The 25,002-nt window shown below is 36.9% G+C and overlaps 1 protein-coding gene across 2 annotated transcripts; it reads left to right on the plus strand.

Annotated features, from left to right (window-relative positions):
- Positions 1-6,092: 6,092 nt before the first annotated feature.
- Positions 6,093-23,305, plus strand: micall1a (MICAL-like 1a). 2 transcript variants are annotated; one of them, XM_067459380.1, is made up of 16 exons: positions 6,093-6,726; positions 7,743-7,791; positions 8,501-8,642; positions 11,836-11,936; positions 13,948-14,072; positions 14,283-14,848; positions 14,951-15,011; positions 16,637-17,016; positions 19,394-19,755; positions 20,365-20,499; positions 20,646-20,772; positions 21,090-21,180; positions 22,524-22,597; positions 22,733-22,847; positions 23,006-23,052; positions 23,148-23,305. In XM_067459380.1, the coding sequence occupies exons 1-16, from the start codon at positions 6,584-6,586 to the stop codon at positions 23,270-23,272; spliced, it is 2,643 nt and encodes an 880-aa protein (XP_067315481.1). In that variant the 5' UTR covers positions 6,093-6,583; the 3' UTR covers positions 23,273-23,305. The 2 variants fall into 2 exon arrangements, with proteins under 2 accessions (XP_067315481.1, XP_067315482.1); XM_067459381.1 differs by having other exon boundaries at positions 19,436-19,755.
- Positions 23,306-25,002: the final 1,697 nt, after the last annotated feature.

Here is a 25,002-nt window from a genome sequence, read left to right on the forward strand (position 1 = left end):
ACATATGTATTTTTTCAAGAACAAATTAAATCATTAATTCAGAAAAAAAGAACAAAAAAATGTATTCATGAAAAAGTATCTCATAATTCTGAGATAATTAAGTCATTAATTCAGAAAAAGAGCAAAAAAATTATTCATGAAAGATTATCTCATAATTCTGAGATAATTAAGTCATTAATTCAGAAAAACAGAGCAAAAAAAATATTCTTGAAAAATTATCTCATCATTCTGAGATAATTAAGTCATTAATTCAGAAAAACAGAGCAAAAAAAATATTCATGAACAATTATCTCATAATTCTGAGATAATTAAGTCATTAATTCAGAAAAACAGAGTATAGATTTTTTTTCTCAAGTGAATGCAATAAGCTTCCGAAAGTATCTACTTCACAACCACTAAAGCATTCTATATATGAATGTGTATTGTTGGATACATTCGCCATATGTTGCCCTTATCATGTGACCTACCAGAGTCGGTTGGATCCTGTCCCCTCCATTTATAAATCCTCTTCATTGTGTGTGTATAAAAATAAAACTACAAAGGAGCAGGAATGATGCTAGGAAGATGATGAGTGGTCTAAATATTTAAAAATGTAAATATCACATATGTGACCCGTGTTGGCAAAATGAGTCGCAATTAGCAAATGTTCCCCAACAGTTAAACAAATGTTCACATGAGACATAACAGAGCACATTAGCATATTTCATCCGACCAATAAAACAAAAGTGTTTTTAATACAAAAAAAGTCAACCTTCAAATAATTATGTTCAGTTATGCACTCAATACTTGGTCGGGAATCCTTTTGCAGAAATGACTGCTTCAATGCGGCGTGGCATGGAGGCAATCAGCCTGTGGCACTGCTGAGGTGTTATGGAGGCCCAGGATGCTTCGATAGCGGCCTTAAGCTCATCCAGAGTGTTGGGTCTTGCGTCTCTCAACTTTCTCTTCACAATATCCCACAGATTCTCTATGGGGTTCAGGTCAGGAGAGTTGGCAGGCCAAATGAGCACAGTAATACCATGGTCAGTAAACCATTTACCAGTGGTTTTGGCACTGGGAGCAGGTGCCAGGTCGTCCTGAAAAACGAAATCTTCATCTCCATAAAGCTTTTCAGCAGATGGAAGCATGAAGTGCTCCAAAATCTTCTGATAGCTAGCTGCATTGACCCTGCCCTTGATAAAACACAGTGGACCAACACCAGCAGCTGACATGGCACCCCAGACCATCACTGACTGTGGGTACTTGACACTGGACTTCAGGCATTTTGGCATTTCCTTCTCCCCAGTCTTCCTCCAGACTCTGGCACCTTGATTTCCGAATGACATGCAAAATTTGCTTTCATCCGAAGAAAGTACTTTGGACCACTGAGCAACAGTCCAGTGCTGCTTCTCTGTAGCCCAAAAGTGGCTTGACCTGGGAAAGCAGCACCTGTAGCTCATTTCCTGCACACGCCTGTGCACGGTGGCTCTGGATGTTTCTACTCCAGACTCAGTCCACTGCTTCCGCAGGTCCCCCAAGGTCTGGAATCGGTCCTTCTCCACAATCTTCCCAAGGGTCCGGTCACCTCTTCTCGTTGTGCAGCGTTTTTTGCCAGACTTTTTCCTTCCCGCAGACTTCCCACTGAGGTGCCTTGATACAGTGCTCTGGGAACAGCCTATTCATTCAGAAATTTCTTTCTGTGTCTTACCTTAGTGTGTCAATGATGGCCTTCTGGACAGGGTCGGGTCAACAGTCTTACCCATGATTGCGGTTTTGAGTAATGAACCAGGCTGGGAGTTTTTAAAAGCTTCAGGAATCTTTTGCAGGTGTTTAGGGTTAATTAGTTGATTCAGATGATTAGGTTAATAGCTACCTTTTCATGATATGCTAATTTTTTGAGAATTTGGGGTTTTCATGAGCTGTATGCCAAAATCATCAGTATTAAAACAATAAAAGACCTGAAATATTTCAGTTGTTGTGCAATGAATCTAAAATATATGAAAGTTTAATTTTTATCATTGCATTATGGAAAATAATGAACTTTATCACAATATGCTAATATTTTGAGAAGGACCTGTATATATATATATACATATGTATATACAGTCTTGTTCAAAATAATAGCAGTACAATGTGACTAACCAGAATAATCAAGGTTTTTCGATCAAGGTTTTTCGTATATTTTTTTATTGCTACGTGGCAAACAAGTTACCAGTAGGTTCAGTAGATTCTCAGAAAACAAATGAGACCCAGCATTCATTATATGCACGCTCTTAAGGCTGTGCAATTGGGCAATTAGTTGAATTAGTTGAAAGGGGTGTGTTCAAAAAAATAGCAGTGTGGCATTCAATCACTGAGGTCATCAATTTTGTGAAGAAACAGGTGTGAATCAGGTGGCCCCTATTTAAGGATGAAGCCAACACTTGTTGAACATGCATTTGAAAGCTGAGGAAAATGGGTCGTTCAAGACATTGTTCAGAAGAACAGCGTACTTTGATTAAAAAGTTGATTAGAGAGGGGAAAACCTATAAAGAGGTGCAAAAAATGATAGGCTGTTCAGCTAAAATGATCTCCAATGCCTTAAAATGGAGAGCAAAACCAGAGAGACGTGGAAGAAAACGGAAGACAACCATCAAAATGGATAGAAGAATAACCAGAATGGCAAAGGCTCAGCCAATGATCACCTCCAGGATGATCAAAGACAGTCTGGAGTTACCTGTAAGTACTGTGACAGTTAGAAGACGTCTGTGTGAAGCTAATCTATTTTCAAGAATCCCCCGCAATGTCCCTCTGTTAAAAAAAAGGCATGTGCAGAAGAGGTTACAATTTGCCAAATAACACATCAACTGGCCTAAAGAGAAATGGAGGAACATTTTGTGGACTGATGAGAGTAAAATTGTTCTTTTTGGGTCCAAGGGCCACAGGCAGTTTGTGAGACGACCCCCAAACTCTGAATTCAAGCCACAGTACACAGTGAAGACAGTGAAGCATGGAGGTGCAAGCATCATGATATGGGCATGTATCTCCTACTATGGTGTTGGGCCTATTTATCGCATACCAGGGATCATGGATCAGTTTGCATATGGTAAAATACTTGAAGAGGTCATGTTGCCCTATGCTGAAGAGGACATGCCCTTGAAACGGTTGTTTCAACAAGACAATGACCCAAAACACACTAGTAAACGGGCAAAGTCTTGGTTCCAAACCAACAAAATTAATGTTATGGAGTGGCCAGCCCAATCTCCAGACCTTAATCCAATTGAGAACTTGTGGGGTGATATCAAAAATGCTGTTTCTGAAGCAAAACCAAGAAATGTGAATGAATTGTGGAATGTTGTTAAAGAATCATGGAGTGAACAGCTGAGAGGTGCCACAAGTTGGTTGACTCCATGCCACACAGATGTCAAGCAGTTTTAAAAAACTGTGGTCATACAACTAAATATTAGTTTAGTGATTCACAGGATTGCTAAATCCCAGAAAAAAAAATGTTTGTACAAAATAGTTTTGAGTTTGTACAGTCAAAGGTAGACACTGCTATTTTTTTTAACACACCCCTTTCCACTAATTGCCCAATTGCACAGCCTTAAGAGCGTGCATATCATGAATGCTGGGTCTTGTTTGTTTTCTGACAATCTACTGAACCTACTGGTAACTTCTTTGCCACGTAGCAATAAAAAATATACTAAAAACCTTGATTATTCTGGTTAGTCACATTGTACTGCTATTATTTTGAACAAGACTGTGTATATATATATATATATATATATATATATATATATATATATATATATATATATATATATATATATATATATATATACTTCATATTCTTCTTCTTAATATTCTTAATATTTGGCAGAAGAGAAAAATAAATCTAGCTGATTCTCTTGTGAAAAGTGAATTGCAGTTTCTTCTTGATTGGCCGTTCACTACCAACGTCACACTGTTATGTGCACATGCTTCATGAACACAGGATCAATACCTGAGTTGACAGAGAAAGTAGATGATCAGCATCTTGTTATAAATAAGCTTGAGTGAATTGACTCGGTTTTGTCATTTATCTCATTAATCCTCAGGTCATACTTGGCAGGGAGTGATTATAATGGAAAGTGGACATATGTGGAGAGTCCCACAAGGCTTGGTTTCTGGCAAAGCTCAATTTGTACAATGTTCTACTGGATAAAGTAAAAACATAAAATAATCAAATATACTCCGATCTACCTAACCTTATCACTTACTTGTAACAACAGCCCCATTGACTGCTGGATGCATAAATCGAATGTAACAGTTTGTTGTGTGTACAAAACTTACTTCAGTTAAACATTGTAGGCAAAAACTATGAAAGACTTGCCATAGGCGTAATGGATTTTACACTGTACAACTGTACGTTCTATCCCCCTACACTGCCCCCCACACATCTTATGATCTTGGAGTTTTAGTTATATTATTATCTGCAATTAGATGTTTCATATCCAGTCAAAAGAAATGTGTTGATGTTTTAATCCTTGCATCCTTCTGATTACACTCTACCACTTTATTTCTGTATTATTTTCTTTCCTTTTTATTTATTTTTAAATAGTTGTAAATGATTTTTATGTCATGTCATTGTTGTTTCTTATGTAGGCATGTATGTAAAACACTTTGAAATACCATTGTGTATGAAATGTGCTATATTTTTATTATTATTATTATTATTATTATTATTATTATTATTATTATTATTATTATTATTATTATTATTACAGAATGTATTTTTTTCCATTGCATTCATACATTTATAATATGAAAAGTAATAGACCTACAATAGATATTAATAAATTATGTAGTAGGCTATGCAAGTACTAGGCCTATAATGTAAACTAATACATTTAAACAATATTCATTTTGACTGGCTGTCCCATGAGAAACCTGATTGTATCTTCTGAAATGTTCAATTTATAATTATATATTATATTATATTATATTATATTATATTATATTATATTATATTATATTATATTATATTATATTATATTATATTATATTATATTATATTATATTATACAGGAGGAAGAGATAGAGGTAGCAGGGCTGAAGATGTTGAGGTTCTCTTTTGGAGTGAAGAGGATGGATAGGATCAGGAATGTGTACATCAGAGGGATGAGATTTTTCAAAAGTTCTAATACCTGTTTAGTGCATGGCAGTTGAGTACACACACACACACACACACACACACACACACACACACACACACACACACACACACACACACACACACACACACACACACACACACACACACACACACACACACACACACACACACACACACACACACACACACACACACACACACACACACTCACTCGATTAATAATAAATATTTTTGCTTAATTCACTTTTTTTATACCATCACAATTTTAATGTGAAAAGAAAAATCAGTATGCATAACTTAAGAATAAAATGATTATATAATTTCACTCGATTAATAATAAATATTTTTGCTTAATTCACTTTTTTTTATACCATCACAATTTTAACGTGAAAAGAAAAATCAGTATGCATAACTTAAGAATAAAATGATTATATTATTTTATATTATATTATATTATATTATATTATATTATATTATATTATATTATATTATATTATATTATATTATACAGGAGGAAGAGCTAGAGGTATAGCAGAGCTGAAGATGTTGAGGTTTGGGAGTGAAGAGGATGGATAGGATCAGGAATGAGTACATCAGAGGGACAGCACATGTGAGATGTTTTGGAGACGACGTTAGACAGGCCAGGTTGAGATGGTTTGGACATGTTCAGAGGAGGGAGAGTGAATTAGTAAAAGGATGCTGAGGTTAGAGCTGCCAGGCAGGAGGTCAAGAGGAAGACCAAATAGGAGGTTTATGGATGTAGTGAAGGAAGGAGGACATGAAGTAGTCGGTCTGAGAGAAGAGGATATAGGACTAGATGGAGGCAGATGATTCGCTGTGGCGACCCCTGAAGGCTTTAGCCGAAAGAAGAAGAAGATATTATATTATTACTGCTTTATATAAAAAGAATAAAGCAGGACACAAACATCCATCAAGCCAGACAAATAAATAAAATAGTTTGGTTTAAGTTTTGTGTAAGGTTTGCTTTGCATCAAATTGGACATGACTTTTATTTTGACAACGAATTTCTTGGCATGCGAGTCTAAACCGTCTAAACGCGTCTGTGCAACAAATTCGTCAGTACACGCAACGCCTAAAAGAGCATTTAACTGTTAGGCCTACATTATCCGGCTTTCTGACTATGTATCGTGTTTTTGTTAATGAAACGTCGAAGTATCACTGCTTTCTCATTTTGAGAAACAGACAGTCAAGCCTGTAACTCAAGTTGGAGTTTGACTCCATTCGTGGGTTGATTTTTTTTTTTTTGGACAGTCCGGTTAAAGCTCTACTGACCGTTGCTAAACTGCTTACTTTGATCGAATGGAATAGGAGACATTTCAGACAGCGAGATCTAACTGTACCGGTCAGGGACATGTGGAAAAGGGTTTCTCATGAACTCTCATGAGTCTTCATGTGTATTTCAAGATCCGGATGAGGCTATAAGTGTGGACTTGGGATTGAATCTCGACTATGGGCTCCCTAAAAGCTTTGCAGGACTGGTGCAGGAACCAGTGTGAAGGTTACAGTAATGTGAACATTACAAACATGTCTTCATCCTTCAGAGATGGACTGGCCTTCTGTGCCATCATCCACAGACACAGACCTGATCTCATGTGAGCATCTTTGAAACTCCATCTTTAATTTGTTTGTATTTTCCACTTCTCAGAAGAAGACATAACTTGCATCCTGAAATATAATAATCTTAATCTTAAATAAGGCAGGAACATCTTTAACAGACGGAAACGTTGCTTCCTTACATGTTTTGTGGAGATGTAGCTCCAGCTTGTATTGTGCTATTGTTAGGTGTGACTTCAAATAAACAGGAAGTGACACGCTGTCTGGTCCACATGAAAAGTTCAACCAAAGTGGAAATTTTGTCATAATTTACAAATCCTCATACCGTTCCATTTCCTTTTTTGGAGAACAGAATAACATTTATGAACAACGTATTAGTTGTTGTTGTTTTTACATCCAGTGAAACTCATTGGGGTCCAAAAAGTAATTAAAATTAAAATGGTGAAGTAAAAATAATTCCAATGATTTAATCCCAATCTTCTGGAATTATACGATTACTTTGAAAGATGAGAATGATGCAGGTTTATTAAAATGTATATTAAAAAAAACGTAACATAATTTAATAATTACTATTTGTTAAAAGTTATTTTACCTCCAAGACATATCAGCATATACTCAATAATTAGTTAAAAGAATGAGACCGTTTATAATTAGCAGGTTATTTATTAAGTTATAATTTGTGTTCCAGCCACACAGGCTTTTAATGAGATATTTAACATACAAATCACAATAAAGTAGAAGTAAACTCTATGTGAAGTTCACGTTTCAATTTAATTAAAATTAGAGTTTTGTTACTTTTAGTCAGTTAATTAAGTTGTATCTGTATTCGAGTGTAATTCTTAATGACCAATGACCAGATCAGCTTTTATATGCAAAATTATCCTTTAGACAAAAATATTGACATAAGTCATACGCAAAGAAAGCCAAATCATTTGTTACTAAATGGAGTAAATTAGCATTTTTTTCTTGTGTATTTTCAATAAACATTGGGATGTTTGTGATTCATGACTTTGCACTTGCTAAAAAAATGTTTTTTTGTTTATTTTTCCCCTAGAGATTTTGACTCCCTCTCAAAAGAAAATGTATTTGAGAACAATCGTCTGGTAAGTATCACACGGACAGCTGGACTAAAATGAGATATGGGAGGCTATAATAATGATAACGTATGCTGTTGATATGAATCTTAATGCAGAATCAACTTCTTAAATTGTGTTTTAGTGTTTCAGAACCACTCTAGAAACAGGAAGTGGTTGCAGCAATCACCTCTATATTTTTGTCAGTCACATGATAGAGTAATTCTCACTTTTCTTCCATATATCATCATTGTAGTCCATTGTGACTTTGCATAAACGGTGATGTTAATGTGTACACTGGCTAAAGTCATACTAAAACCCTTTTTTTGTACAGATTTTTATAACTGTTTACAAATAAATGCAAGTGTTAAAAAATAAATTGTTAATTAAATCATGTAAGTCAACATTGACTGACTATAGTTAACTGTAGAACCAGATACTTACTAGTTAGTAGCTGGTGTGAATATTGGTTGTTAACTGTTTTTTTAAAACGTGACAAATGGTTGTTACTATTGTAAAAAAAAAAAAAAAGGCTTTCTAAGGTTATTGACAACATCATTATAGACAAAACATGCTAAATACTCCTTTATGGCTTTGAATTTGTTTTTGTTTTTTGTATTACATGTATTTGTGTATTTAGTATGACAGCATGTGCCATAATGAAGGTTGTGTCTGTGAGTGTGCTGTATTTGGCTGTTCATACTTGCTGTTATGCAACCTTTCTCTTTTTTACATGAAGGCATTTGAGATTTCTGAGAGTGAGTTGGGTATTCCTGCCTTGCTGGATCCGGAAGACATGGTGTCCATGAGAGTGCCTGACAGATTAAGCATCATTACCTATGTATCTCAGTATTATAACTACTTCACCAACAAATCTCACAGTGAGTATTAAATTCTGCAGATATAACAGATATGCTGACTTATACCATTATTTTATTTACACCCACAAGCACATGCGCCCAGAGAGACAAGTGCATGTCCAAGCGCTCTATGCGTCTCTACACAGACAGTGAAAATGTCCTCATGGCATTTTTTTATTAGGGCAGTTATTGCAATGTTGCCACAAGTAAAGCTACTGCTTTAAATGAGAAACCGCTTGGGGATTTTATCATTATGTAATAAAGTGGTGGGGTATAAGTTTGTCATCATGAGATTTTATTTTAGGTTATTATTTTTAATTTGAACAACCATAATAAAGCCACAATAATTTATATTACAATAAAGTTACTATTATGAACGTTATTCAATTATGTAGATAATAGTCTATTAACCTAACCCCTAAACATAACCAATTCTCAACATTATACAAGCAACAGGCAGATAAATGTATAGTCACAAAAATTTATTACAAAACCAATTCTTGCAAGGGCAAACAATCAAAATGTCATGGGATTTATCATTTTGAAAAGTTTGCTACAAGTTTGCCCAATCTATGCAATTAGATTTATATTTATTTAAGAGATACAAATTTCAACACAACCAAACCCTCTCTAGAATGACACCACATATCTCATTCAAATCTTAGCTGCAGACGTGAACTAACTGCAGTGTTATCTGCAACACATATTTCTTTTTGCAACAAGTGATGTGCTGTCACAGACACAGAGTGACTGAAATTGCAAGTGACTATCTGTGGTATTGTCATACTTGCTTTATTTTAGCAGTCTTACATCGCATTAAACAGCATAAATTGAAAGGGGACCCATATGTTTAAAGTGCACCACAAACTGCAAAGGCCACTTGGACAATGAAAAACAGAAAGACCTAGGTTATTAGGTTGTAACTGTTTTTTGAATGTTTTGAAAGGTCTGAATTTGATTATTTTAAAGAAAATTCTGATGTGAAAATACATTGTGATTTCAGCTTTTGAGATTTGCTTTTTACATTTGTTTAATATCATACACTATAATTACAAAGGTTTTGGGACATCTGCCTTTACATGCACATGAACTTTAATGACTTCCCCTTCTTAATCCATAGGGTTTAATGTAGTATAACAGATTCAAGCCCAGAGCCCCGAAAACCCGCTTTCTTTCTTGCTTTTTTTTTTTTACATAGCCCTATTTTAAACGTTTTGCCACTTGCGTGAGCAACGCAATACATAATAAATATAAAGTAAATATAAAGTGATTAATTGAATAAAACGTTGTTTAAATGTAGGCCTAGTGTGTTTAAACGTGACATTTAAACGGTGTATTGTAATGCTGATAATAATCAGTTTTGTTTGTCATGCTTCATAAATTAATATTGATATGAACTTGTAATCACTTTAAGTTTCCATGCAGTCCAGCTATCAGGTTCAGGAAAAATCTATCACACAACAGTCTTTAATCTTTTTAGACCATTACTTGAGTCCACAAGAACAAGGATGCAAGGATGCTTGCTTCAGTGTTGCCACCCCTCATATTTCTCATTCCACCCGCTTTCCATCCCATAACTAATTTTCTAGATTCGCCCTGGAGTGATAGCCTATATAATTAATTTTTTTATTTGCTCGGCTTGTTTCTGATTTGTACCTCGTTATTCGATAATATTGTTTAATATGTACATGTTTAAAAATACACAAATACTATCAGATATTATTATGTGTTAGTTTATTTTTATTTCACGATAACGTGTGTGCTTTTATATGTTTTTTTGTTTGACTGCACTTATAATACATTTTTGGATCGGGGGGTGGCAAGGGCCCCGCAAAAGCTTAGCCCAGGGCTCGCAAAGGCTTAACACGGCATTGTGAGTTTAGGCACGGATGTTGGACGAGAAGGCCTGGTTCGCTGTCTCTGCTCTAATTCATCCTAAAGATTATGAAGGTTCTATCGGATTGAGGTTAGGACTCTATGCAGGCCAGTCAAGTTCATCCACACCAAACTCACTCCTCCGTGTCTTTAAGGACATTGCTTTGTGCCCTGTTGAGCAGTCATGTTGGAACAGGAAGGTGGTATCCCCAAACTGTTCCCACAAAGTTGGGAGCATTAAATTGTCCAAAATGTCCTGGTATGCAGAAGCATTAAGAGATCCTTTCACTGGAACTAAGGGGCCAAGCCCAACTCCTTGAAAAACATCCCCACAACATAATCCCCACTCCACCAAATGTTACACTTGGCACAGTGCAGTCAGATAAGTACCGTTCTCTTGACAACCGCTAAACTCAGACTCATCCATCGGATTGCCAGACAGAGAAGCGTGATCCATCACTCCAGAGAACTCCACTTCTCTACTGCTCTAGAGTCCAGTGGCAGTGTGCTTTACACCACTGCATTCAACGCTTTACATTGCACTAATGCACTTAATGATGTAAGGCTTGGATGCAGCTGTTCTGCCACGGAAACCCATTCCATGAAGCTCTCTACGCACTGATCTGAAGGCCCATAAAATTTGAGGTCTGTAGCTATTGTCTGTAGCATGCGCTGACCCCGCTCTGTGATTTTACGTGGCCTACCACTTCCTAGCTGAGTTGCTGCTGTTCCCAATTGCTTCCAATTTGTTATAATACCACTAACAGTTGACCGCAGAATATTTAGTAGTGAGGGAATTTCACTAATGAACTTATGGTACAGTGGCAACCTATCACGTTACCACGCTTGAATTCACTGAGCTCCTGACAGTGACCCATTCTTTCACAAATGTTTGTAGAAGCAGTCTGCATGCCTAGGGGCTTGATTTTATTAACCTTTGGCCATGTCAGTGATTGGAACACCTGAAGTCAATGATATAGAGGGATGTCCAAATACTTTTGGCAATATATAGTGTTATATAAAAATTGCCTGATAAAATGTAGTATTCTTTACCCACTGTGTCTGTTGGACCAAAAAATTCCCACCCTGATTTTTTTATTGAATAAGAATTTTCTGATCGTTATTATGGTGTGGTCGGAACTGGTTACACCACACTAACCATTTGGTGGTGCAAGCAAACAAACCAGCTTTGCTGTTTGTGCAAATAACTCTTCCATGCTGTACATATTTTATGTCTAGGTGTATGACTTGCATTTTCATTAAATTAGTGCATTTTATGTAGAAAAAAAATGCTGGACACATGTTACTGAATAACTCTTTTTTTGAATCCTCTATTCAGCTGTCCCCACATGCATAAAGAGCCCTGGTGGTCCTGGCCGCATTAAGCCAGCCATAAAGAGACCATTTGCTCCTCTAGAGGACCGTGACGCTCAGACTGAGGTAAAGAAGACAGCATTGTGCTTTTAAAAACAGACCTTTTCTTGTTCAACTTCTATTTCTTCTTAAAATCGTATTCTCTACATAGCTGTAGACCCAACAACACTCTTTGTGCACAGACAAATTATCCTAAAATGTGTAGTTGCAGCATGAGTGGAATGTCATTACAACACAAAATGGAGAGCAATGAGATCCATTTTGGCCTGATTCCATGTATTCAGAGCAAAGAGTTAGCAAATCAGCCAGCAGAGCCAAATTATGTGTTTGATTTATGGCAGATATTGGTGAGCTTTAGAAGCTAAAGGGGACCAAATAATAATTTTGCCTCTCCAGAAAGGAGTAGTGGACAAAAGTTATGTCTAGAGTGGATGTATTGTTTCTAACTACAAAGAAAAACAAAACAAAAGCTTACAAAAAAGCATACATTGACTACATCATAATCAGTTATTAATATTTAGTTTTTCTCTTGTTTTTATGTGTGTTCATAATTTCTTTGTATGATAGCCAGGCCTAAAAATATATCTGCACAATTTGACATTTCATTGCATTATCACAAATAAAACCACAATCCAAGCACAACTACACAGTATGCTTACAACATCTTTAACACATTTTAAATAATATTTGAATAAAAGGTGAAGATGTCAATTATCCTGGGCCAGACATCACTTTTGCTACCACTGTTTCTACTTTTCACAGACAAAATTTTGCTCTCTCATTTTTTAAAATCTTTTTTGTCCCTCTTTGACCAAGCTCCTAGCCAGTAAAATAAGTTGGTCAATCAATTCATCACATCAGTTTGAGAAAAGCACCTGCTTGCATGTTTTCAAAGTAAAACTTATTTTTACATTGTTTGCTTGATACAATTTGTACCAATTTTCTAATACCAAAATTGTATACATATTTATATACATACAGTATTTATACAGAACAATGTATAAAAGGGTTAGTTCACCCAAAAATTAAAATTCTGTCATTAATTATACCCTTAATAATACCCTCATGTCATTCGACACCCATAAGACCTCTATTCATCTTCGGAACACAAATGAAGATATTTTTGTTGAAATCTGATGGCTCAGAAAGCCCTATATTGACCACAATGTCATTTCCTCTCTCAAGACCCATAAAAAGCACCAAAGACGTTGTTACAAAGCCCATCTCACTACAGTGGCTCTACAATAATTTTATGAAGCGACAAAAATTAGTTTTTGCACGCAAAACTTTATGCTTACAGCTTAATGAATCAGTGTAGCGACTCATTAATCAATTCCTGCTGATTCATAATGTGTCGAGGCTTCAGGAAAAAGTGTTTTGAAATCGGCCATCAATATTAGCCTGACAAGCCAGACCCACATCAAGATGTTTGGTCGGAAACTCACCATTGACAGGGCTTAATCCAAGGGGCGGGATAAAGGGTTGTCCTTGAAACTCCGTCTGCACGCAATTGGATAGCGCTACAACCAACCAGAGCAACGAAGGTGAAGCAGAGCTAGTTGAGAGATTAAACTTTTGCGGTATCCGGTCAGCAAAACTCAGAAAATATCTTCCCTTAACGACACTCGCGGCAGATTAAATTTGCTGCCGCTAGGGTGCGTCTAGATTTCTAGGCTACATCACTATATAAGTTGTTATTTAGTTGTTTTTTTGTGCGCACAAAATCTATTCTCGTCGCTTAATAAAATTATTGTAGAACCACCATAGTGAGAGAGACTTTTAACAACGTCTTTAGTGCCTTTTGGCCAATGGAGGCCTTTTTGAGTCATCGGATTTCAACAGAAATATCTTGATTTGTGTTCTGAAGATGAATGGAGATCTTACGGGTCTGGAATGGCATGAGAGTGAGTAATTAATGATAGAATTAAAACATTTTGGGGTGAAATAACCCTTTAACAAAGTATAAAAAATATGCAATATGATCCCAAATAGATATCAATGGATCTTACTATCATTCCTCTTATCTCTCCCTGTTTTTCAACCTTCCATCCTCGTCCTGGTACTTGGTGCTACACAGTCTGGTGCAGATAGCCAATCAAAGCGCAGTACTCTGAGCAGCACATGTTCAGTCTGTGGGAAGCATGTTCACCTGGTTCAGAGGATCCTAGTTGATGGCAAACTTTATCATCGGAACTGCTTCAGGTGCAAAGTTGTTTCTTTCAGTTGTCTCTTGATTTAATTCAGCCCTAATTTCCTCTCAGGATAATGTTCGGAATTTGCATTTTTGGAAAAAGAATGAATTGTGAAATTATCTTTTAAAGCTTATAGTGCAAAAAAAATAGCAGTTATAATAAATAATAGTTGCTTCTGTTTTCATTAATTTTTGAGTGAGAATTTCTGCTTTCATTTCAGATGTAGGGAATGCAGCAGAACTTTATTGCCTGGTTCTTACAAGTTCACAGAGGATCCTGGATCATTAGTTTGCACACACCACTTCACCAGATCTGTCTCCAACAATAAGAATGGTCATTCAGATACGAGTAATCGACTAGTCACACTCAACTCAACAAGCCCAAACGATTCACACAGTGAGAGTTTAGAATCTAAAGCATTACACAGTGATGTTGAGATCACCCCAGAAAAAATAAAAGAAGAAAAGGAAATAAGTGAAATAGAAGAAGCAGTAAGAGAGCAGCCAGATAGCAGGTCAAACATTGAGATAGAGCACAGTGAACCTCGTTCTTCTAGTCCACCAAATCCTTTTGATGAATCTGAAGAGGAGGATCAGGACACACAACAAGACGACCAAAAGCTAGCTAATGTGGCCAATGGTGATGTGCCAACAACCAAAGTGAAGGGTACAGCAGCAGAGGGTCGACCAGTACCAGCTCCTAGACGGGTATTTGAGCCCACCCCTGCTCCTCGCCCTATCCCGAGGCTACGCCCATCCAGACCCTCAAAAAGTCCTACAGTCAGTGGTAAGCAAAAATGTCAAACATAAAATTGGCCACAATATCATAAGTTATTTATATGTATTCTGTAAAATGTTTTTATTCATCTGTTGATTGTGGCTCTAAAAGATGCTGACACTCAAATTCCTCAAGCTCCTGTGCCAAAAGAAAGATTGCACTCACCTGTTCGGTAAGATAATTCCTCACATCTCATCTGCTTTATATTCTACATTTGTGTCATTGTTGTTCAGGTTTTGTTTCTTTTTCATGTACACTACCGGTCAAAAAGTTTGACCAAAAATACAGTAAAACAGTAATATTGTGAAACATTTAAAATGACAGTTTTCTATTTTAATACATTTTAAAATGTAATTAATTTATGATGACAAATCTCAAGAAATGAAAACTCAGAAATCGTTACTTGAATCATTATTTTGAAATAATTCTAATATGCTCAGTTATTAATAATGGTTCCTATTAATATTAACTTGGAAAAGGGTTTTGCTGATTAATATATTTGTAGAAACTATGATAAAAAAAATTCTGGATTCTTTGGTATGTAGAAATCATGTGTAACATTATAAATATATTTACTGCCACGTTTGATCAATTTAAAGGGTTACTTCAGCGATTAGCATATGGCTTTGTATCAGTAGAAACCCTGGAGAATATTCAAATTATTGTGCTTTCCCCCCTCATATCTCCCTGAGACAAGAGATTTATGCATTTTATTTCTGGAAAAATTCCTCCTATGATGCAAAATGACGATTTTTGCATCATAGGAGGAATGTTTGCCCAGAGGCTAAAGACTACAGCCAGCAGAGGGAGCCATTTCCGCATGTTTTGAATCTGCGCATGGGGGATGGGGAGATAACACTCAGCTGGCAGGGAGAGCTCAGCTTGCAGACAGGATCATTTAAACGGAGCTATGGTGAGCAATGTAAGTCTTTTAACTTCTCAAATTCATTTCTATGAAAGTTAAGCTTGCAAAGGCATGAACTGAAACGCGTGCCAGACTGAACTCGCGTTGTGAATGTATGCCGCGAATGTAGTCGCGATTACCTCAGCTCTCATCACTCCTGCAGTTAGTGCTCATTGCTGTGATACTCGCGCGGTGACTCACTCATTATATTGAACAGACCCGTTCAGTTTTTAATTGTAGTGTCTTCTCCAACTCAGTCACAGTAATGAAGTTGGTGGTGTTGGGAATGGCCTCACAGGGCAGCGAAGCATTCTGGGAATTGTAGTCTTTCATCCCCATGGGACAAAAATACATTTTCTGTCTTTTCTCAGTCTAGAAGACACCAAATTCAAAAATAATTTCACATTTCTACTGCATTGATGACCCAGTTTAAATACAGATTCATCTTCCCAGCGCTGAAGTACCCCTTTAATGTATCCTTGCTAAATATATGTATATATTATTTATTTCTATTTTAAATCCTACTTATCCCATAATTGTGGATGATAGTGTATCACAGTTTCCAGAAACATGTTAAACAGCAATCTTTTCAACATTGATATTAATAATAAATGTTTCTTGAGCATTAAACCAGTAGATTAGACTCATTTCTGATGGATCATGTAATACAGAAGACTGGAGTGAGGATGTTGAAAATTCAGCATTGCCATCACAGGAATAAGTTATATTTTAAAATATATTAAAACAGAATATTTTAAGTTGTAATATTTCACAACAGTACTGTTTTCACTTTTCACCATTTGATCAAATAAATTGTTGAGCAGAAGACTTATTTCAAACACATTAAAAGATTTTCACTCAGTGGTTGTAATTCATTCCTTTCCCAACTCTAGCAAGGCGAGTGACACTCCTAAACCAAAAGACCCACCCTGGCTGACTCTGGTGCAATCAGAAACAAAGAAGAAACCAGCACCTCGCCCACCCACTGGTATAGTCATACCTCCCTGTACTGGTTCATCTCTTTTAAAAAAGGAGGAGGGATCAAGACCAGCTTCTCCTCCAAATCCCTTCGATAATGAAGAGGAGCCAGAAACAGGCCCTGATGATCCCCCTGGTCCAGTACTGGCTAGTCATCCCTGGTATGGCATCACTCAGGCTACTGAAGCCGCAGGTGAGGACACAAAAAGAGAAAGTCCTGCCCCTTCAGAAAGTCCTGTAAGTGTCAGAAGAAAGAAGAGACCAGCACCAAAAGCTCCAAATCCTGCTACATCAGGTTAGTTGCTTACAGTGTCTGGCACATTCATTTAACTTTATGGGGAAGACTGAATTTTAACTCCAATGTCTAAATTAACCAAACACTTTGTCATGCTTGTAATAGTCAGGTGTTGTTACAACAGTGGTTGCTTGTTGTCCCAAAATAGGCTTATAGTATTTCTGCTTTAAGTATGACATTTACTCACCCTCAAGTTGTTCCAGACCTGTAGGAATTTCTTTGTTCTGCTGAACACAAATGAAGATATTCTTAAGAATGTCTTTAACCAAACAGTTGATGGGCCACATTGACTTCCATAGTATTTTTTTTCTCCATACTATGGAAGTCAGTGGGGCCACCACCCCTTTAACCAGTAGTATTTCTAATAAAAAGTCTTAATTTGACCTTCCACAATTTAAGGCTTTAAAAATGTCAGCAATAAAAATCGGAGCAGAAAGTCTTGAATTACGTATCTTGGCTTTAAATTATGACCCTATTATTTCTGTAGTGCAGAAAATGTGGATGGAATAGCAGAATCAATTCATAAAATGGAATTTACTGTATAATGAAGTGTCATGAATTTGTCAAATTTTGTATGAATAAATCAAAAGTAGGTCAGTACACAAGGGTTTGTTGACCCAAAAATTAAATTTGTGTCATTAATGACTCACCCTAATGTCGTTCCACACCCGTATGACCTCCGTTCATCTTCGGAATACAGTTTAAGATATTTTATATTTAGTCAGAGAGCTTTTCTGTTCCTTCATGAAAGTGTATGCACACTATACTGTCCATGTCTAGAAAGAATAAAAACAACATCAAAGTAGTCCATATGGGAGATCAGTTAGTTACAATCTTTCGAAGCATCGAAAATACATTTTGGTCCAAAAATAGCAAAAACTACGACTTTATGCAGCATTGTCTTCTCTTCCTGGTTGTTTTCAATCCTCAAATAAAGATTCAAACGGTTATGAATCAGCGGATTGATTTATGATTCGGATTGCGTATAAAACTGCCAAACTGTTAAAATCACGTGACACTGGCGATCTGAATCATTGACAGTATAGTGTGCATACACTTTCATTGAAGGAACAGAAAAGCTCTCTGACTAAACATAAAATATCTTAAACTGTGTTCCGAAGATGACCGTTGTGGAACGACATTAGGGTGAGTCATTAATGACATAGATTTCATTTTTGGGTGAACTAACCCTTTAAAGGCCCACTGAAGTGCCTTGAAACATGCCGCATTATTCAATGTGTTGACGTGATTTCCCCTGAAACGTCTCCAGCTGTAAGCAACTCCTCGCCTTTTTTGAAACAGCCAATAGCGTTTCGTAATATACAGTTTGACTAAAGCCTTTCTGTATTCTGTTTGGTAAAGCCAGTTTCCTCTAACCGTTTATCATCATAATCAGTGTTGTGCAAGGTACTTCCAAACTGTAATATATTATAGATTACTTATACTGCTATTTAAAAGTAATTCTTATACATTACAATATTACTGTCTCAGAATTGTAATGCGTTACATTACTCCTGTATTACTTTTGAGTTACTTTCACCAAAATAACTACAGAAGTAGCTCTTAATATTCTAAAATGTAGGCTACCAGAGAGCATTTTACATCCAGTAGAAGGCGATATGATGAACCATAATGACTGTGGGCTAGGCTAACAATAGAGAATTGTCTCAAGACAATGCAAGAAATCATGACAGACAGAATCACAAACGATCCAATTCTGTTATAAGTATTGTAGAGGTAAAGTGATTATCTGGCAATATCTGGGAATAGCTTCTGTTCATAGACACAACAGAACTGTGTGTAAACTCTAAGTTATGACAATATGCGCATTTCTTTTCTTATTGTTGCGACATCGATAGAATTGTATTTCATAGGTTGCATTTGACTGCATTTACATTTGACTATTAGCCTACGTTCTTGTCCTTATCTGTGATAAACTCTAAGCAATGCGCATCCATCTCGCGAATGTACAGTAGAGGTGTGACGGTGGGGACATTTTCCCACCGGTTAATCAAAGTGTGATGTGACCACATCGATAATAACGGTATCTGGGCTTTTAAATCACTAATTCTATCTAACCGAAAGGAACATGCGCACTGCCGCTGCAATAAATCTATATTGCAGAAATATAGAAATATAGCATTTTAACTTCGAGTTAGAATAGTCTAATACCCTACTAATAATAATTCATTTAAATACTTTTAAGTCATCCTGTAACCCTGCAAAAGTTTGTTGAGGAGGACCCTTGTGGGCTCTGGCCTCATGTTTGAGAACCACTGTGTTACAAGATATTGCAGTTGTCTAGCTACTCACATCTGTATTTTCTGTTATATATATTTTTTTTCTTCTGGGTTGTCTCTTTCCTCCTGTTCTTTAGCTTTTCCTTCATCTCAGACTTCCTCTCCTGCTTCTTCTCTAGCTCTAAGCACAGAGAGCCTTTCCTCCTCTTCCTCAGACTACAGTGCAGTCCCTCAGCAATCTGCGTCCAGCGAACAGGACCATTTGTTCTCCAAGAGTGTGTCTGAACCATCTATCAACACTCCTACTTCTGCCCGGTCCCCAGCATCTGAGCTTCAGCCTCACTGTTCTCCAAACCTGTCTCCTCCACCACCACCTACCAATACCAGCTCAGCACCCGCCACCCCACAAACCAGTCGCAGTATGAGAGCACCTTCATCCTGCCTCATTACAGGGCTAAAACTTTCACCTTCTTCACAGACACCCAGCACTCCAGGCAAGGTTAGATTTACTGTCAAGACGTACACTGCTGTTCAAATGTTTTGAATCAATCAAGACATTTGCTTTTGAAACGGAACATAAAAATGCATCGCGTACTTGATCACGAATACAGTCAAAAAATTCAGTTTGAATTAATGATCTTTTTATTTTATAAATTAAAATGATCTGCTTAAACCAGTTACCGCCTAAAAATGTTTCTTTTGTCACAAAAATGCAGCTCTTATGTGTATAGCAACTTTCTTATGACACTGATTCAACATCCCAAACCATTATTACTAATTCAAAAGCTTCAAATGTGGTACAATAATGCACACTTGGCATGTTTTAATGCAGTTTTTGGACAGTGGCTAAAAGAGGAAGTGGAATGTACCTTTGTTTGTTGTGAGAGTGACTCTAAAGTGTTGGCCAATAATGACACTTTTGACTGCTTTAAAATTTCCTGAGAAATGTAACCACTATTTAGTGGCAAAAATATTTAATTGAGTAATGGGGCAGCGGAGAAAACAAGGGGGTGTCAGAAGTGTCTCCACCTGAATCCAGGAGCTTTCCTTTCTTAATTTCTTTGTTCAATATCTTTGTTTTATGCTCTCTCATCACTGTCATCTTCAGCGCACTTGTAAAGAGAATCCATTTAATCGGAAGACGACCACCTCTGTCAGCACTTTTGTATCCAGACCCCCGAAAGGGCCCCGTCCTGCACGACCTCCTGCTCCTGGACATGGATTTCCTCTTATTAAACGCAGAGTGAGGCGCAACAGATATCTCTTGCCTTTTTGGTTGTAGTTTAGCATCATGATTATGTTGGGTTTTGTTCTGTGACTTTTAAGAAAGGAACTATAACTGTGGCATATATCATTTATAATGAGTTGTCCTGTCATCATATTTGGTAGGTTCAGTCAGACCAGTATATCCCAGTAGAAGACATTCATGTTGAGATGAGTGATTTGGAGAAACGGTTAGATGAACTGGAGCGAAGAGGGGTGGATCTGGAGAAGAGCTTACGAGACTGTTCAAATGGTAAGAGAACCACATGCTACAGAATAACTGTGATTTGTCCATGAGGAGTGTCCGGGAGTGATAGTAAATAATCATTGGCATCCTTTTCAAATTTTTTTGTCAGTGTACTCATTACCATCTTTCATATTAGGAAAAGTAACTGCACTCAGCCAGGTTATCTAAAGGTTTCTTGCCTGTTGCTCACCACAAAAAAAAAAAAAAAAAAAAGGAGCATGAGACTGATCCCCAGGCTAAGAACTCCAACCTAATCTAAGCAAATTGTCCCATTCCTGGATGTGTTTTTATTGATTTTATTTTCTGTTATTTTGTTATTTTAGACGATGAGGAGGAACATCTACTTGTTGACTGGTTCACTCTAATTCATGAGAAGCACTTACTAGTACGGAGAGAGGCTGAGCTGGTCTACACGTAAGTGCTCTATTGGCATTCATTTAGTCTCCTGCAACAGCAATGAAAACATGATATTTTACCATACTATTGCAAAAAATGTTGTGTGAAGCCACCCTTATATACCCTTAATATGTATGTCATGGTATCATGTGCATCAAGTTCATTAAAGCTGCAGTCCATAACTTTTTGATTAAAAATGTATTCATTTTATACAAATATATTTTTGAGCAAGTACATAACTAGCCAGTGTTTAAAACTATCTCTTTACCTTTGCCTGATTTACAATGGTAAGCTTGTAATGTGTTATAATAATCTCATGTGAGGATGCTGCAGGTGGCGGATCATTTATAGCTTTTTCTCACAGCAGCTCGAATAATTAAATTAATAATTTTGAAGGCAGATTGTAATCCAAAAAGTTACAAACAACAATCATCAGTGACAACTGGAGATACACCTATAGTCAAAATCAAAAGATTAGACTTAAATTGAAATCTACAGGTAACGCTACTACATACTAAATACATCACGCTATACTGATGTTAACATTAACAATTTGAGAACAAAGTATAACAATAATATTAATTTGCTTGATTTGATGTGATGTGAGCTAAGCAATCGTTAGGTTCAATCACCATTGGCAGTGCGATTTATTGTAATGATTTTTTCTTAGTTGGTCAGAACAAAAGTGGCAGACATGTTACTTGTTCAGATGACATTTTCTGGTGAAAATTCTTACTTTGGTCACACTCCCAAGACGTACAATATGTGATTCCGAAGTACAGCATCCAAACCGGTGAATGAATAACAGCCACACATACCCCTCAAAACATTAGATTCATCCTCGCTGAGGAGCCGTGCCGATACATAACCCACGTAAAGATGATAATTACGCAAATAACTGCAATTGCAGGTTTCAAACAGAGATGGTGACATAGAGGCAAAAGCTTTTGCAAAAAAAAAGCAAAAGCAAAAGCTTTAAAATCAACTTATACAATGCTGGAAAATCAATTTAGAAACACTACAAATGCACACAGCTAGACCTAGAAAAAAGGGTGAGACTGTTTTTGCTGTACTTTTTTTAAACCTTTTTTCTGTTTCAATACATGAGAGAAATTCTTTTTGCACTGGGCTTCTTTATTATTGAATTATCTTTAGCTAAGAGACTGTCTTTCTATTGAAAAAGTTTTTTTTTAATTCAGTGTATATTTAGCAATGTATCTGTTTCAATGACATTTCAGCTAAGGCTTATTTTATATACAGTGCAAGGGTGGTGGTGAGAGTGCCTGATCAGGTGAGGTCAGAAAGATGGAGTTCAGTTGGGTTAAAGTTAGCAATAAATCTGTGTGATGTCTGGATTTTAGAGCTAAGCAGCAGAACCTGGAGGAGAGACAGGCCGATGTGGAATATGAGCTTAGATGCTTACTTAACAAGCCAGGTATGAAACAATGTAAAAATGGTGAGAATGTACTGATTGACCTTTTCTTGTGAATAAATCCTCCTTTCTCCAAATAACTGTTGTTTATTGTAATCCCTCCTTTTTCTCTCTCCCAACCGCTTGCATCTTTGATAGAGAAAGAATGGACACCAGAAGACAAAGACAGGGAAAAGCAATTGATGGCAGAACTTGTCACTATAATTGAGCAGAGGAACCAGATTATTAACAACATAGATATGGACAGACAGAGGTAATCAGTCAATGCAAATGCACTTTAATTCAGTCTGAACCTGAGTGGTAGTATCTGTGCTATTTTTATCTTAGCTGAATTTACGTTAATTGGTAAGAAATAGTATTAGTATCAAGTTTGTATGCTGTTTTTGAAGAGTTCCATAATTTCTTCTTTAGGGAGGAGGAGGAAGACAAACTAGTAGCTGCTATGCTAAAGAAAAAAGGTCAGTGTTATTTTGTTTTTCTCTGACTTTCTCACTTTACACATCATTCATACTAATACATCTTGCATTTATTCTTTTATTTATTTTTTTGGCAGAGTTTCATGGACCGGGTGAGCAGAAGAAGAAAGCAGGGAAATTTAAGCCCATGAAGGTATTGAAGAGACTGAGCACCAAGAATGAAGGAGTAAAGGACAACAGTCCCCGAAAAGAGAACAGTTGAAGAATGGACTGACTGAGGGAGGGAGAGAGAGAGAGAGGGAAAAAAAAGTATCTAAAAGATTTACTAGATGTAAAAGATTTACTTATGTCTAATCAATGCTTTAGATTATGTTGCTATAAAACAGAGCCAATTATGTTAAATATACCTTTGGGGTAGTAGCGGCTGAACTGATAAACTGCATTACTGCGGTATGTAAGAGTGAAAACTTAACACTGTCTTGTTCAAAGCTTTTATGACTTCAAAAAAATCTCTTGAAAGGCTAAGCCACTATATAATCGTACTATATCTGTACAATTTGAAGTAACAAAATTGAGAATTGAGGATGACATTGAGTCCAGAATAACCCTTGGAAAGTTTTACACACACATTTTCATTGTAAAACCAAGTCATTGTAACCGTCAGGGGAAGCTGAAAAGTTATATATAAATATAAATGTGTGTGTGTATATATATATATATATATATATATATATATATATATATATATATATATATATATATATATATATATACACATCCACATACTTTTATACTTTTTATATATAGAAAAGTATATACACTCACCTAAAGGATTATTAGGAACACCATACTAATACTGTGTTTGACTCCCTTTCGCCTTCAGAACTGCCTTAATTCTAAAGTCCCTTTCACACTGCACGTCGGACCCGCAATATTCACGGAACATTGCCGGGTCGCCTTCTGTGTGAAAGCAACCACGTCCCGGAATTGATTACCGAATTGAACCCGGGTCGGGGACCTAGTAACATTGCGGGATTTGACCCGGGACGAGCGCTGTGTGAACAAAAGCCAAAACTAATGCCGCAACGTGTACGTAGTTATCGTGCGACTCCTAGAGCTTGTTTTTTCAATAATACAACCCTGCAGTGCCAGAAGAGCTAGTCTGTGTTTTAAACGCAAAGAGTGTTCGTATACAAAAGAAACTAAAATTAAACAAGCAGAAATGTGCGCAAACTGGACACAAGTCGACACCACGGAGCTCCTTACTATCCGCACTGAAAGCTGAGATCGCTAGCCGTTATACGCCACATCATGATGTCACGTGTTAACTCGATCCGGGACCATTACGGGTTGTGTGTGAAAGCGCACATATTACAGTATTTCGCTGGCAGTGTGAATGGACCAAATCTAGCGGCCCGGGAACAAATGTCGGGTCGCAATATCCGTGTATTTGCCGGAATCGCTGTGTGAAAGGGGCTTAAGTGGCATTGATTCAACAAGGTGCTGAAAGCATTCTTTAGAAATGTTGGCCCATATTGATAGGATAGCATCTTGCAGTTGATGGAGATTTGTGGGATGCACATCCAGGGCACGAAGCTCCCGTTCCACCACATCCCAAAGATGCTCTATTGGCTTGAGATCTGGTGACTGTGGGGGCCATTTTAGTACACAAACTCATTGTCATGTTCAAGAAACCAATATGAAATGATTTGAGCTTTGTGACATGGTGCATTATCCTGCTGGAAGACATGGTCAGACATGGTCAGAAACAATGCTAAGATAGGCCATGGCATTTAAACGATGCCCAATTGGCACTAAGGGGCCTAAAGTGTGCTAAGAAAACATCCTCCACAACATTACACCACCACCACCAGCCTGCACAGTGGTAACAAGGCATGATAGATCCATGTTCTCATTGTGTTTACGCCAAATTCTTTACGCCGGACTCTACCATCTAAATGTCTCAACAGAAATCGAGACTCATCAGACCAG

This window comes from Pseudorasbora parva, chromosome 12 (assembly GCF_024679245.1).
Source record: "Pseudorasbora parva isolate DD20220531a chromosome 12, ASM2467924v1, whole genome shotgun sequence".
Classification (NCBI taxonomy): Eukaryota; Metazoa; Chordata; class Actinopteri; order Cypriniformes; family Gobionidae; genus Pseudorasbora; species Pseudorasbora parva.

Coding starts and splice junctions, on each gene's coding strand:
- micall1a (XM_067459380.1), top strand. CDS start 6,584: ATGGGCTCCCTAAAAGCTTTGCAGGACTGGTGCAGGAACCAGTGTGAA. Junction 15,012..16,636: donor AGATTGCACTCACCTGTTCG/GTAAGATAATTC, acceptor TCCCAACTCTAG/CAAGGCGAGTGACACTCCTA. Junction 20,500..20,645: donor TTCCTCTTATTAAACGCAGA/GTGAGGCGCAAC, acceptor CATATTTGGTAG/GTTCAGTCAGACCAGTATAT.